Here is a 16330-nt window from a genome sequence, read left to right as displayed (position 1 = left end):
GGAAATTGGTTAAACCTATTGGCCAGAATCAAGGGAAATTACCAAAAAGTGCTAGGGAGCTAATAGAGGAACAGGACTTGATAGATGTCTGGCCCAAATTATATGGCGATAAAAGAGGTTTCACCTTTTTCTCAGATTGCCATCACTCACACTCAAGGATAGACATGTGTATGATATCAAAAGGTTTGATAACTAGGGTGAAAAATATGGAGATTGCTCCTCAATCTCTCTCCAATCATAATTTTATCGAAATCTATATTCAGAGAATACAGAAAAAGGGGTTCGAATGTAAATTAAATGAGGATATGTTAGCGGAAGAGACTTTTGTTTAAAATGAAACAAGAAATAAAATTTTTCTTTGAAAAAAATGTTACTAAAATATGTCAATACAAATGATATGGGACACGAGTAAGGCAGTGATGCGAGACTTACTAATACAAAGGGTGAATGAAATAAGGAAAGCAAAACGAAGTTTAATTTGCTACAAGAAGAACTAAAAAAGGTAGAAGAGGAGCTAATAGCTCAGCCTCAAAATAAAAAGTTAGTGAACAAAATGAAAATGATACAGAAAGAGTTACAAGTAGAAATCACAGAAAAAATTGCACTAGATCTGAGGAAGGCAAAACAAAAACAGTTCGAAAATGCGAACAAAACAAACAAAATGCTAGCAAGAAAACTAAACAAAGATAAGAAAACCAATATAATAGACGAAATCAAACATGGAGATTTGATAACAAATAAACAGGACGATATAAATAAAGCATTTAAGGATTACTACCAACTCTTTAAAGAAGAGGATTTTTCAGTAGAGTTAGAAAAGGAAATGGGGGAATTTTTGGATAAGAAAAAAATAGAAAAGGTGACTAAAGAACAAAGAGAAAAAATAAACAAACCCATAGGCAAAGAAGAGATCTTACAGGCAATTAAGAACTTAAAGGAGGGGAAATCTCCGGCTATACAGCTAAATATTATAAAACTTTTAAGGAAGAATTAGTAGAACCATTGCAGAAGGTCTTTAATGCATACCATCATCATGGGAAAAGGCCACAATTGTACTGATACCAAAAGAGGGTAAAGACAAATTATCAGTTAAAAACTACAGGCCAATATCCCTCTTAAACGTTGATTACAAAATCTTTTCAACGATTCTTGCAGAGAGATATAAATCTATCTTGAATAAAGTCACCAAAAAAGAGCAAAATGGATTTTTGCCAGGGCGTCAGGCTAAAGATAACATCAGAATAATACTCAATACCTGGGAATATTACAATAAGAATAGGCAAAAAAAGCTAGCCTTACTATTTATCGACGCCGAAAAGGCGTTAGATAATGTAAGATGGAACTTTATGATGGAAATTCTAAGGAGAATGGATGTAGGGAGCTAGATTTTTAGGTTATATAAAACAAATTTACAATCAACAATCGGCTCAATTAATAAACGGATGTAAATCGGAGGAATTTAAAATCAATAAAGGTACCAGACAGGGTTGCCCCCTATCCCTTCTGTTATTTATTAACACAGTGGAGGTTCTAATGAACGCTATTAGGAATAACAAAAAGATAAATGGTATGAGAATTAAGGGGAAAGAAAGGAAAATTCTAGCTTTGTGGCGATAGTGGAGGAACCGGTAAAAAGTGTTGTTCATTTAATGCAAGAATTGAAAGAATTTGGAAGATTTGCAGGTTTTAAAGTTAACAAGGAAAAAACGAATTTATTAATCAAAAATATTGGGAGAAAAGAAGAAGAAAAATTAGCTAATAAGACAGGTTGTAAGATAGCTAAGAAAGTGAAATATTTGGGTATTTGGTTAACAAATAACAATTTGAATTTATATGAAAATAACTATAAAGATAAGTGGAAGGAGATACAGAAAGATCTGTTGAAGTGGAATAAATTAAACCTGTCAATTTTAGGCAGAATCACTCTTATCAAAATGGCTATTCTCCCCAAGCTTATGTTTTTATTTTATAATTTACCAATTATGACTAAGGAGATGTTAATAAAGCAGTGGAAGAAGGAATTGAAGAAGTTTATTGGGAAAGGGGGCAAACCAAGGATAAAGTGGGATGTATTGAAGGACAGCAAGGAGAGAGGGGGATGCACGTTGCCAGATTTAAAATTATATATGTGGGCTAGCAAATTGTGTTGGATCCAAGAGTGGATTAAACTGGAAAATTGAGATCTTTTGAATTTGGAAGGGGTGGACTTAAAGCATGGATGGCACACATATTTACTATATAAAGACCAGGTATCATCTAAGGACTTTCTGAATCATCCTATTAGAAAAGCTCTTTTGGCTACATGGGACAAATTGAGAGTAACATTTTATAATAAATTGCCATTATGGACATCAATTCAAGAAGCCTTTAAATATAATAAGAAAAAAGATCAGAAATGGCAGACTTATAAAGAACTAACGAAAGTGGAGAAAAAGGGGGAAGTCAAATTAAAAGAATGGGAGGAATTGAACAAAGAGGGCTACAACTTAAATTGGTTTGAGTATGGTCAGACTAAATTAAAATTTAAAGAGGATATCAAGAGAAAAAGGATAGAGATTGTGGTAAATGAATTGGATCTATTATGGTGGAAACAGGGGGAAAAAAGAAAATAACAAAATTCTACAAAGTTCTTCTAAACAGAGCCCTAGAAAAAGAAACAATAAAGGAAAATATGATACAATGGGCACAAGACATAGGACATCCAATTATGTATGAGGACTGGCAAAATTCATGGAGAAAAACAAATAGTTTTACTGCCTCCCAAGCCTTAAAAGAGAATCATCTAAAAATGACAAACAGATGGTATCTCACCCCGGTGAAAATAAAGAAAATTTATAAAATACAGGATCTGAAATGTTGGAGATGTAAAAAAGGTGAAGGTACGCTATTTCATATGTGGTGGTCGTGCAAAAAGGTTAGTAAATTCTGGCACAAAATTCATTTAGAAATGCAAAAGATATTTGGCTGTAACTTTAAAATGTTACCAGAATTTTATTTATTAAACATGTTACTGATCACTGACACAAAAATGGGGAAAAAAATACTGGAGAATACTATTATATGTGGTGACAGTGGCAAGATTGGTTATTGCTCAAAATTGGAAAAATAATATGCCATTACTTCTGGAGGATTGGATGTTAAAATTACAAGAGATGGAAGAAATGGACAGACTGACAATGTTGCTAAACAACAGATCTGAAGAGGAGTGGAAAGAAGAATGGAACCCAGTACTCAAATTCTGGGAGAAATCATTTGACATCAAGAAAGACCTGTTGAAATAAAATAGGATGTGCTATCAAGGCTTATAAAGTGTTGATAAATTGTAAGAATTTAAAGGGTTTTTTTAGCAGTAAAAGTAACTTTGAATGTTACAGAAGATATGTAATTTACGTTATAATTTCTATTAATGGGTAGTAGGTACTTATTTGTATAGTTCTTTTTCATCTTTGTCTTTTTCTTTTTCCTTCATGTGCATGGTTGTATAACTACTATTAAAGAATTAAAATAAAATTAATTAAAAAAAAGAAATCCATAAACATCTGGATAATTTCCACCAGAAAGAAGAAACTCTTAAAGTGAACAAAGTTTGGCTACCAGTCCTGAAGAATAGCAAAATGAGGACTCAGCAAATGCAAATGAGAAATCACCCAGGGTCAGGGGCTTTCTCAGCAGATAATGATCACCAGTTAAAAATGGAAAAGTAATGACCCTCCCCCTCCCAGGCATCTTTTGACCCACCCAGCACAAGTAGGCAGGGGTTGTAATAATCATCAGATCCACTACTTTGTTCCTTCCTAACTCTGCTTAGACATTCCTTGTAATTCACTTCTTGGCTTACTGGAAATAATACATGAGTTTAGCATTTTAAAAATGCCTAGAACTAACAATTTATTGCTTTTTCACAAGCTATGCGAGGCATTGTTTAAAAGACTGGAGGCTCGAGCCCATTCCATTTTTATCAACTCGCTGGCTGGCTTATCTCAATGTACTTCATTATAAAACTGTCTCTGCATCATACGGGTCTGGAAGGGAGCCTACCAAGGGCTATCTTTCAATTCTAAAACTCTCTTTTCTGTCACAACCTGAGATTAGCATAGGGTACAGATAACACTTTTTACACAGCTGAAGGGTAGGCAGTTTAGTGTCATCCAGATGTTTTAGACCATAACCTCTCTTAGCTCCATCCAGCATGACTAAAACCTGGGGACCATACAGGTTGTAGTCCAGCTGGAAGGCCTCAGGTTGCTTACCCTTAACATATTAGATAGAAAAGACAAAAGCACTCTAAGAATTCAAAGTGTTATTTCCTTCAATAAAGTATAGCAGTATAGCTATGCAGTGGGAATGCAAGCTATTTTCTCAAGGGATGATTTGGACTCCCTCTGCTGCCATCCCTAGGCACTGTACACACACTCTCTCTCAGTGGCAGTATGAGAAATACAGTGGCTACAAAACTGGACAAAAGTGTCATCCAGGTGTTTTAGACTATAACCTCTCTTAGCACCATCCATGCAAAAGGAATACTGATTCCTCCACAGGCTACCAGTTTGGGCCAGGGCTCACCATAAGCTTTTGGTCATAGTATTTAAGGCCCTGTGCTTTAACCTCCCCCAGTATCTGGCTAGCATGCTATGTACCATCTAGGAATTTAAGAACTACAGGCAAAGGATTATTGGCAGTTCTACCAATGCATAAGGGTCTATCAAGGCTGTAAACCTTTCAGATTCTGACTCTGATTTTGGGGAACAGTTTTCCTTTGTACCTCTGACTGGATGAGGGTCTTATCAGCTTTCATAAAGGGTTGAAGACCTTCCTCTTCTATTTGCCAGATTGAGTTGCTGAGTATGCCTAAACTGGCCAAGATGGGTAATGACTGATAAGGAGTTTGTTTTTAGCATATTTGTATATTACTTTAGTATTTTAGAATTTTATAGTGTAGTGTTTTATGATCCATTTTTTTTATTACATATGTCTAATGTCTAACCCTTTGGTGGAAAGGGCACTATAAATAAATCATTATTATTGCTGTTCTGCTATTACCAGGGTTGAATTCAGAAAGATGATGGGCCTCCCAAGTTGTTCGTCTTCAGACATGCTGAAGACCATTGCTACTGCTGGCCAAGAAGTGACCAGGTAGCCTAGATTACCGCACTACACCCTTGTAGCGCTGCTATTACACTTTTACTGCTGTGGCTACCTCCTCTTGCATTCTGGGATTTGCAGTTTGGGGGGGGCATTTAGAATTCTCAGCCAGAGAGCTCTTAGGCCTTACTGAACTACAAACCCGAGAATGCAACAGGAGGAAGCCAGAACAGTAGAAGCGAAATAGCAGCACTCTACGAGTGTAGCGCAGTAATGTGGTTGTTCTCCCAAAACCTACTAGTATCAGAGCTGCTTCAGAATTTGTCTCTCCAAGACAATTTATTTGGTGTAATCACTTGGCTCCTCACAGTAATGGCAGAAAGGGAAGAGAAATGACTCACTGCTTCTTCTGTTGAGAAGGTGTGAAAGAATTTGATTTTACTTCTGAAACATTAGGTCTAACAGCTACAATTTGTTTTAGGATGTGTTTACTGATCAAAGTTGGGTTTATTCTCTATCACTCCATGTATGGCCCCTCCATGTATTAGCCTCAGGCCAAATTTAAGTAGATATGTACCATTTTTAAAATGAGCGAATGTGGAACAAAGATAGCATTACATATAACCAAACTACCTTTCTCTATATTCAGAACCTTAATCAATGGTTGCATTAAGAGGCATAAAAGCAAGAATACTAAAAAAAATCCCCATACTACAGATCCAACATCTATTAGGAAGGAGACTGCAGTCAAGAAATCAGAAGATGACTAGGAATGGGAAAGACAGCTATGAAAAAACTAGACAAAATCCTAAAGAGTAAAGATACACATCTGAGTACTAAAGTCAGAATCACCCAATCCATTGTATTCCCATCACAATGTACAGATGTGAGAGCTGGAAAGTGAAGAAAGGGCATGTACAAAATTCAAATCATTTGAGATGTGGTGCTGGAGAAGAGTAGAGGATATCATGGACAGCTAAACAGACAAACAAAAGGGTATTTAAACAGATAAATCTAGAAATCTCATTGGAAGCTAAGATTATCAAACTAAGATGAACATACTTTGGTCACATCATGAGAAGGGAAGACTCATTAGAAAAGACAGTGATTCTAGGAAAGGTAGAGGGCAGAAGGAAGAAAAGAAGACTGCACACTAGATGGATAGATTCAATTAGGGAGGTCATGGGTCTGAATTTGCAGGACCCAAACAGAGCAGTGGAGGACAGGGAGTCTTGGAAATGTTTCATCTATAGGGTTGTCATGAGTCAAGATCAACTTTGTTTCCAATTATAAGACAGTAATTGATCTTCCCTGCTATTCGAATGGCAAGTGGGATTAAACCCAAGAAGAGTGGATTGCCCCACCTGCCATCCCAATAATTAGACATTTACCACAGGCTACTGCTTCAGACTGTGGCTACTAGAAACGGAACTCAAGCTAGCATAGTAAAGACTCTAGCCATGAGACAAGGTTTCATCTATATTTATTGCATTCATGATTAAAGACATTATAAAAACTTAACTGAATACTTACATTAGAAACCACAGTGATAAATGCATGTGCTATGAGAAATGGCAATGTTTCAGGGGTTCCATATTCAAAACAGTCCTTCATGAGGGAAAGGCCATTTTTTCCACAAAATAGGCAAACATAACGAAGCAAGTGCAATGGTACTTCTACATCCTATGGAAATAAGAACACATTATTATAGAAAAATTTAAAATTTTAATATAGTCCAAACAAATTGGATTATCTCAATTATGGTTCTTGTAGACTATTCAGAAAGACTCTGTGGGCATTGCTCCAATATTTCAGGGGACAATTCAAAGTGCTGACTGATCTATAATTCTGAAAGTTTGGATTCATAGAATCATAGGATCATAGAGTTGGAAGAGACCACTAGGGCCATCCAGTCTAACCCCATTCTGCCATGCAGGAAATTTCAATCAAAGCATCCCCGACAGATGGCCACCCAGCCTCTATTTAAAGACCTCTAAGGAAGGAGACTCCACTACACTCTGAAGGGAGTTTGTTCCACTGTCGAACAGCCCTTACTGTCAGGAGGTTCCTCCTAATGTTGAGGTGGAATTCAATTCAGTTGAGGTGGATTCAATTTAGATATTGGTACATCATGGAAAATGTCTGAAGGTTTGAGTTTCCTGTTTTATACATATTCTTTAACCATTCAATTGTACTAGACTACACAAGCTGGAAACTCTATATGTCCAGATATTTACATTAATGATTTACCTTTGACCCGCACGCTATAGACTGTACAACCTATGAGAAATTCAAATGAATACAACTGCTCAACAACATTGTCAGAAGATCACAGTTCTTCATAGATAGGTGTACATCCTATGTACATTGAAGGCTGGGATTCTGCTTGGCCCCCATTACTTCATCTGATATCCACATAATGGATATCACTTTTGACAACCTCCCACAAAAACAAAAAGTAGGAAAACTCAGGGTAGGCATGCACAAATACAATCCCAAAGTGCAGATTTTATTCTGCAAAGGTTTATCCAGGGTCCTTGAAGAGTTTCAGTAATGTCTTGTTCTCACTGACTGCCTCAGACTACAAAAACAAGGTTGCCCAGCATGTGGCAGGCAAAGATGTATTGATTTCTAATCCTATTTATGAGACATTTCTATATTATATTGCTTCGGCAAGTTCAGAGAAGTGAGGGTTTATTCACTGTGATTTAATGCAATACTAAACTGGGAAAAATGAAAGCCATCATGTACACTGTATCCTGTGGAGATATCTCACATTAGAAAAGAATGACCCAAAAATTTCATCTGTAAAAGAAATAAGTTTTAAAAAACCCTAAAGGTAAATACAAAAGTATCTGAAACACATGACCTACAAACATAAGAAGCTTCCTTTCTCATGAGACTCAAAGCCCTATTATCCTTCAAAACTATGATTTTCAACTGTTTCCATCTCTGATAGTAGAGAGATCTTGTAGCACCTTCGAGACTAATTAAAGAAAGAAGTTGGCAGCACGAACTTTTGTAGACTTAAGTCTACTTCCTCAGATGCATTCTGATAGTCAGGGTTAACAGTGCCAAGGGAATCCCATGTACAAGACAAGGAAAAGCATAAGAAAAATAAATTTACTTGGGTAGTACATTCAAATTACAGTCCACCAGCAGCGCAAGCATTTTGCATTCAGAATGTCACAGAATATACTCCTACTAATCCTAGCCAGCATAGCCAATAGTGAAGAATGTTAGAAGTTGAAATTTAAAAACATCTGTAGGACCACCACACAATGCCCATACCTGAGTTAAATGGGTAAGGAAAGAGAAAGAGATACTGCCAGTCAGAGCAATCGATACTGAGATACTTGAAGCAGTATGAATGACCTCAACTTAGTGAGCACCTGATTTGCATGAAGATCTCAGGTACAATCCACAGCATCTCCTTGTAGGACTGGGAAAGACTCGTTTGAAATCTCAGAAAGCTACTGCTGGAGGGAGCCCTGGTGGCGCAGTGGTTAAATGCCTGTACTGCAGCCACTCACTCAAAACCATGAGGTTGCGAGTTCAATACCAGCAAAAGGGCTCAAGCTCGACTCAGGCTTGCATCCTTCCGAGGTCACTAAAATGTTGGGGGCAATTAGCTTACAGTTGTAAACCGCTCAGACACTGAAGCGGTATGAAGCAGTATATAAATGAAGGTGTTTGGTTATATGGACTACTTGTTGACGTAATATAGAACTGCTTTCTGCATTCAATGATCTAATTCAGCAGAAGGCGGTTTTGGACTGTCTCTTTTGTTACTAGGTCTTTTAGTGTATTTTGAACCACCACAATTCCATCGGTGTGGGAACAGCTTAGTTAACAAGCTATAATTTATTAAAATAGTATACATTTTATATATAAAATTGAATAAACTTACATTCATATCACAGAATGCCCCTAATATATTGCTTTCTTGTGCAGAAATATCCTGTTGAAACAAAATAGAACAATTTAGCATTTGAAAGTTACCAATATTTTACAATGAAATTCATGATTCATAAGCACCCGGAATATATATACTTCCTCTGAAGTTAATGAATCTTATAGTTTTTTAAAAAGGCTCTTACGTTTATACAGAAAACATTAAAAGGCCACTGTTTCATTTATCATTTTCTCACATCAAACATTTTGTTTACTTGGGCATCAAGGAAAGTGATATAATCTTTGAATTTGCCTGACAAAGCAGCACAATGTCTCAGCTCAACAAGACATGAACAACATATTCTGCATGCGAGTTCCATTTATCAGGTTGAATGGACAAATCCACCTTTTCCCACACTGGAACTAGAGCCTAATCCTAGTACTACAGTGCCAGGACAACAAAGGCAGTTGTGTTGCTCTGGCGGCAGATCACTTGCCAAGCCTTATTATATGAGCCTTTCTTGTTCTTTGTTAGTGTGTGCCATCAAGTCATTTCTGACTTATGACAACCCTAAGCTATCATGGGGTTTTCCTGGCAAGTTTCTTCAGATGGGGCTTGCTGTTGGCAATCCTGAGGCTGAGATAGTGTGACTTGCCCAAGGTCACCCAGTGGGTTTCACGGCAGAGCCGGTATTCGAGCCCTGCTCTCCAGATTTGTAGCCCAACGTTCAAACTACTACAGCACACTGGCTCTCATGTGGGCCTTATCTATTAAAAAATACATTGATCAAGAGTACATTAGTAAAAGGAGAGTACAGCAGTAAAGGGAGAGCTGGACCTTACAAGCTGTTTTTCCCCTCTGTTTGTTTTGAAGCAGTATTTGTTTAGGATGTGGCTACACAATTTTCTGCTCCTGCCACTGGGATTTCAGCCAATAGCTACACTCAGACATCACAGTGAATCAGGGTGGAAACAGTAGCCATCACAGTTAGTGGTGGGGAATGCTAAGATCTGTACTCCAACAATATTAGGAAGACCACAACATTCCCACTCCTTTAATAAAATATGGTTCAGCAAGATGTAAATAATGTTAGCCTCCCAAAGGATCATGGAAACCCTTCCCTTTCCTCCTCCTATGTGGCTTCAAGAACTGCAGAGCTTTTTCCTGTCATAACTAGTCATTACAAATCTGATAATCTCTACAACGTTTTTATGATCATATCATGTTTTGTAATGTTGTTTAAAATAACCTTGGTAAAGAATAACCACAGTCTCATATTTGTATGGCACAGCAAACCATGGTTAATCAAAAGCACAACCTTCTGGACTCTTTCTCAAACCCACATGGGAGTAGGATAAGAGGAGCATGATAACCCTGACCAAGACTAGACTGTTCACAGCTTGCTCCAGTAGTTTAGGGTGATGTCCAAACTATAGCTAATCTGCCACATCAGGCTGTAAACCATGCTGAAAAAGACAGGATGTATTCTTCAATAAAACAACAAGGCATCAAGATACAAGAAGTCTAACAGTCACATCAGAAAATAGTTTTAGTCTGACTAAGACAGAAGTACCCACCTCAGCAAACAGTGCCATGCAATCCCGCCGTGACACTCGACACTTATGCAGAGAGAAGAGGAATAGGGCCTTTCAAGGTCCCATAGGAACCAATGTGCTCCCCCAAAACTACAATTGCCTCTGTCTGCACTAGACAATCTCTCTGCATTATCACACTTTTGCATGTCTGCCTTCTCCTCAGATACTTGTTCCCTCCCAAGTTCTAAAAAAACTGCACCTTGTCAGTACTTAAACCCTTGACAGGACCACAGACAAGGATTATGTGTATGAATCTCTAATTAGCACCTGCCAGTGAACACATACATGAGAGACAAGTTATAGGGCAGTTGAAGCACATAAGTATTAGAAATTTATGGTGGATCAACAGACTACAGTATTTGACTGAATTTTTGACCCACACAAATTAATCAAAGTGATCTGTAGTGCAGGAACTGATGCACAAGTCTGGTGCAGTTTCAGGATGCTGACAATTTTACCAAGCTGAATGAAGTAAAAAAAATTCCCAGCTGTCAACTGTTCTGGAGGTATGGCAGGATCTTAGTTCCTTGAGCATGGTTCATAACACTCAATACAGCTTAAATGAAGTCTAATTAGGACTTACTCATATTTAGCTGGAATAGAGCCAATTGTATCACTTTTATACAAATTTTATTATCCTGGGTTTACCGCTAAAATAAAGATTGAGATTTATACTCTAATTTAACATACTTCAACAAATAAACTCAGAATTAACCTATTTGTTAGTTTCACCACAAGGACTGCCCCCCCGTTGGCATGTTTCCCACCTACGTCATGAAGTAGAACTCATGCTGTAAGCTGAGGCCACTGAAGAGAGGCTGCCATCAACCTGAGGATACTTGCCAGAAAAAAAGATTTTTGCATGGTGGCCAGCATATCTGTGATAAAAGTCTAGAAAAGTGAAGTTCACCAAAAGGAAGTTTACAACAGCTGCCTTGACTCCCATGCTAGGAGAAAGGTAGGACAGAAATCAAACAAATACAAATAGGAAGGACTTTGATCACTGTGATAACATGAACCCAAGGACTAAACTTGGATTACATGTTACTACTTAAATGCAGGGTTAATTTTATGAAATTGATGATTGTTTGGATGTAGCAAGAGATTAAAGATTAAAACCATTGGTATGTTTCTGATGATCCATTCTGAGCAATTTCACCCATTTAATGATTACTTTCTCGCTTGTAATCTACCATCAGAATCTTGCTCCAGCTAAACTGACATTCTCTAGCTAAATCTAGACATGATTCTATGTTGTATTAGCCAAGTTTACAAAATCAAGTGGCATTAACTAAGAATATGTAACTTAGCCCTTTTGCTCATGTTTTGGGCTAGATCCTACCTGACTTCTGGAGGAGTATAAAGCTATGGTAGTTTACAATGAGGAGTCCCAGCTGCTCCCTCTGCTAGCTGGATCACTGCAGGTAAGGATGCCCAGGCACACCCTTGCAGCAACTAGGGCCACGGCAGTACCTAGCCATCATTTGGCTACTATTCCAGAATTAGGAAAATGAGCAGCCTTCACCCTTGTGGATTTCTAACTTACTTACTTACTAGAGATCCAGGAAGACAGAGGCTCCTTCCTTTCCCCAGTCACACAATGGCAACTGGATGAAGCTCCAGTTCCTGTTGCACAACTTGGGAAAGGGTGCTGCACAAGGAGGTAATAGTTACTTCGCTGTACAACTCCGCCAAAGTACTTACACTGGCACAACTGGGGGTTATGCAAGCATAAGGAGCCAAGAAGATTCCAGCCCAGATCTCCATTTTGGACTTTGTTGTGCATCTCTAGTTAAAGTAAACAACAGGAAACAAAATCCCACACATAGAAATAAGTTCAAATGAAGGTTATTGAACAGAACATGGATATTTATTGCCAGGATTAATTCAGGATTCAAAATAGATTTTTTTTTACTCTCATTTCTAAAAACACAACAAGAAATACATTCTTTACTGATTAGCATCGCAAGTACCTCTATTGTAGGATGTGTGTTATGCTTGTAAGCAGTATACAGAGGAAACTGGATCTGAAAGATTTTCGCTACACAAAGCAAAAGTTTTTCCTTCTCCTCAGTACTCCATATGTTAAAGGCATCAGTGCCCTTTGTTGATTCTTCTTCTGTCAGGATACAAGTTCGCCCAGAGTCTAACTTTTTCTCTATGGATTTGTGTCTTTCACCATTTTCTTCCTCTCCATGAGATTCTCTTTCTACATTCAGTGGCTCATCAGATGGATTACTCTCATCTTGCCATGCCGAGTCTAAGTTAATAGTGCAATGTTTACACAGCTGGTCCCGTAGAGCTTGAACTTGGGCAATCACTAAATTTATAAGCGCACAAACAACTTGGTTGAAGATCTCCAAATGCTTATACTCCTTGAAACAGCACAGACACTGCCTGTTTAAAAAAAGTTTAAAATTAAAAACCAAGATATGGAATCATAAAGTAATTCATATAGTAGCAGCTAGATTACTTCACATACATAATCTGTAGTTGCTAATTTTATGATTCAATAATCTATCATCATACTCCAGCCTTGCAGACATAACCTTATCTGAAGGCATATATAGAGCCAGCCCTCCTTTTGAGTTTTGTGGATTTCATTAATATCTTCTTGCTAGAAATCTCAAGGTCCTCCAGCACAACTCCGTAGCCAACTTCCACCAGAAATTATGCTGGAGGACCTAAAGATTCCTATGGAGAACACTTCTCTAGTCATTTATAGGTCCTTCAGCACAGTTCTATTGTCAACCTCCAGCAGATGCTGACTACAGAGGTGCACCAGAGAATGTAGAGATTCCTAGAGACAACACGATTCTATTGATGAATTGACATTACTGGATACAACCCTTCACTTTACAAAACCATGGATGAGCTGGCCTTGCTGTTTACAATGTTCCCCACTGCCAAGTGCAAAACAACAGCTACTACATACAGCACTGTGTGGGAGGCTAGAAACAGCAAGGCATCCACTGTGCTTCAGATTTTCTATCATTGTTGGTAAGAAGCAAGAGACTAATCCCACAGGTCCTCTGAATACTCAATTTATGTCAGAGGTCCTCAGAGGGTGGAGCTCATCTGTCACCCCTGACATAGAAGTTCTCTGTGATGTCAAGAGATCTTGGTGAGCAAGGAAATCACTTTACACTGGATATCCAAAAGGCTGGCACTCACATTACATTCTTGGTTACCAGTAGCAACCACTTTTGTGCATGTTGTGTAGATAAACTGTATTCATTTATTTTTTAAAAAAATCATACAGATAGATTTTGGTATTTAAAAATGTATGCAATAGGTAACTGAATGGCAGCATTTTTTTTTTAAAAAAAATGCACTGAAAGTGAAGTGACTGCCCGATCTTTACTGTTATTGGTGATTAATTTCAGAAAATAACTCAATTCTTCAAAGATACTCAAAATAAATTGAAAAAATAGGCCTGCTCTTCAACTACAGGAATGCTTAGCAGAGCATGCCTTCCCCAGAGATGCTTATCTGATTCCTGTGTTATAATGTTTTTAGCATCACCAGATGAAACCCTTCTTTGAAGCCAGGGCAGGGAACTGCAGGAGGGGACAATTTTCATCTTCATGTACCTGCAACGGGCTATATACTACTCTATTTTCAGTCAAAAATCAAAAACCAGAAGACTCTTCCAGCTGTGAAGTCCAGGTCTGTTGAGATACCATATATACACAACCATAAGTCGACCTCAGTTATAAGTTAAGGGCAGGTTTTGGAGCCAAAATTAGGGATTTTGATATGACCCATGAGTAAGTTGAGGGTAAAGCCTAGGGGCATACAATAAAGATTCTAAAGGATGAAGCAAAGGAAAATGGTGTCAAAGAATTTACAAAATTCCAGCAAGCATAGCTGTTTTTGCTCACACCAACGGGTGGATGAATGAGAGAGTAGAGGGGGAATCAGTGATTCCAGGAAAGATTATATTCTTGCCTTTCACTAGAGGATAGTTCCTTTTTTAATAAGAATTGAAGTACAGTACAGTGCTTGCACTGACCCATGGATACATTTACTCATGTTTTTTGGGTCAACTTTTGACTAAAATTTCTAGACTTATACATTGAGCAGATACAGTTTTTCGAGGGTGGCAGGGGGAGGTATTAAACTGTAGTTTAAGTAAATCTGCCACTCTAGGAGGTACCCAGGAGCAGCAACTAAACTTTTGAGTGTGTTCTTCACCATACAAAATTATGGGGCAAATGGGCTTTGGGAGCTGCAAGAAAGGGTTTGGGGCCATATATCCCCTATCACTGTTCTAAGTATTTAAAGAATTATTTTTAGTGTCTTTAGATCAGGGCGGGATAGGTGAAGCCTCAGAGCAAAGTAAGGCCCCATAAAGCTGCTTTTGAAGCTCTCAATTCCATCATACCTCCACAGAATTCCTTTTTCTGATCCCCCCAAAAAGGGTGAATTGTCTCTTCTGGAAGTCACCAGTCAAACCTTCTTAAAAGTTCTCAGAAGAACCTTTGCAGTGTTTAACATTTATACAAAATTTATTCATTTTTCAAAACTTTTTCAAAAACATTTTTTTAAAAAAATGGGACTCAACAATACCATATGCAGAAAACTGGCCCTGTGCCCGTCAGTTACTGGCATCTGTTTTAAATCTTAGCACTTTTCTATACTGCTGCTGCTTTGACATCAATATCATGCACTATAGTACTTTTATTCCTTGCTCCATGTCTTGTTTTTTCACAGTTTTTTCACTGCTTGTATTACATTTTTTTTCCATATAGCGCACACTACTCAGAAAACTGCAATAAATAAAACTGAAAAGAGCTAACCTGACCAACATAACTGAGTTTATTCGCAAAGTAAGTCCTGATCAACAGGCAAAGAAAATTCCACCTTACAGGAAATTTATTAGACATTAGTGAATAAAAGTATCTGCTTCTTCAAGGTAAGTGGAGTGTTCCATAAACCCAGAGGTCACTAGTTAGGCAGCAACCATTTCCCCACCAATCATAGCCTTTTTTCAGAAACATTATGAGCTGAAGATAACTACATGACTTTTACCAAAGCACGAGTACTCTTTTCCACTGGAATATCACTTGTCCAGTCAAAAACTGTACATTGCACACAGTCAATGCAAATAAAAAGGTTTTAGTATTCAAAAATGAAACCTTTGTAACTATGGCGGGTTATAGACCGCCGCTTTGAGGCGGTCTGCTGCCGCCGCCGTTTGCTCTGTAAGGGAGCCGTCGCAGCCACACCGCGCGGCTCCCTTGCGGAGCAAAAAAGAAGCTCCAAAATGGAGCTTCTTTCTGCTGCGCCCTAATGACGTTGCAAGGCGCCGCTGGCGCACTCGCGACGTCATTAGCACCGCGACACGTTCAGACGCACAGCGTCCGATACATAAAGATGGCGCCGGCCGTGTGGAACGGCCGGCGCCATATTGTACGGACAGAGTCCGTATTAGAACCAGGGGCGTCTAGAAGAGACGCTCCTTTTTTAAAATGGGATGTCCTGCGGACGTCCCAAGTGCCGATCTGTAACCAGCCCTTGATAAGCTTTTTTCCCCTTTGACAATTCCAGGAAAAGCTCCTTTCCAAATTGATAAGACCAAATAATGAACTGTTAATATAAGATGCAATAATGATACATAGGTGCATTTGGTCTATCCCCACATTTTTGTATAAAACAACATACATTCTCTTTCTTTCTCTCTCTCTATTTTTTAAAACAAAGTATAGTCATACATTCCTGCTTCCTAACTTATTTATAAATTATATACTCTTCA

At 38.1% G+C, this 16330-nt stretch overlaps 1 protein-coding gene across 2 annotated transcripts in view; it reads right to left on the bottom strand.

Moving 5' to 3' along the window:
* The window catches only part of USP34 (ubiquitin specific peptidase 34), a 170106-nt gene that overhangs the window by 129344 nt on the left and 24432 nt on the right, over positions 1 to 16330 (bottom strand). For both annotated transcript variants that reach the window (XM_089528821.1, XM_089528822.1), the window contains exons 3-5: positions 12546 to 12969; positions 8993 to 9043; positions 6616 to 6765 (exon numbers count right to left, since the gene is read on the bottom strand). In XM_089528821.1, the coding sequence (XP_089384947.1) occupies positions 6616 to 6765; positions 8993 to 9043; positions 12546 to 12969 (625 nt within the window). The remainder of the gene's footprint in view (positions 1 to 6615; positions 6766 to 8992; positions 9044 to 12545; positions 12970 to 16330) is intronic.

This window comes from Sceloporus occidentalis, unplaced genomic scaffold (genome assembly GCF_023333645.1).
Source record: "Sceloporus occidentalis isolate IW3139 unplaced genomic scaffold, rSceOcc1.0.p SCAF_6, whole genome shotgun sequence".
Classification (NCBI taxonomy): Eukaryota; Metazoa; Chordata; class Lepidosauria; order Squamata; family Phrynosomatidae; genus Sceloporus; species Sceloporus occidentalis.
The sequence above is the reverse complement of the archived record's forward strand: the minus strand, read 5'-3'. Positions and strand labels throughout refer to the sequence as shown.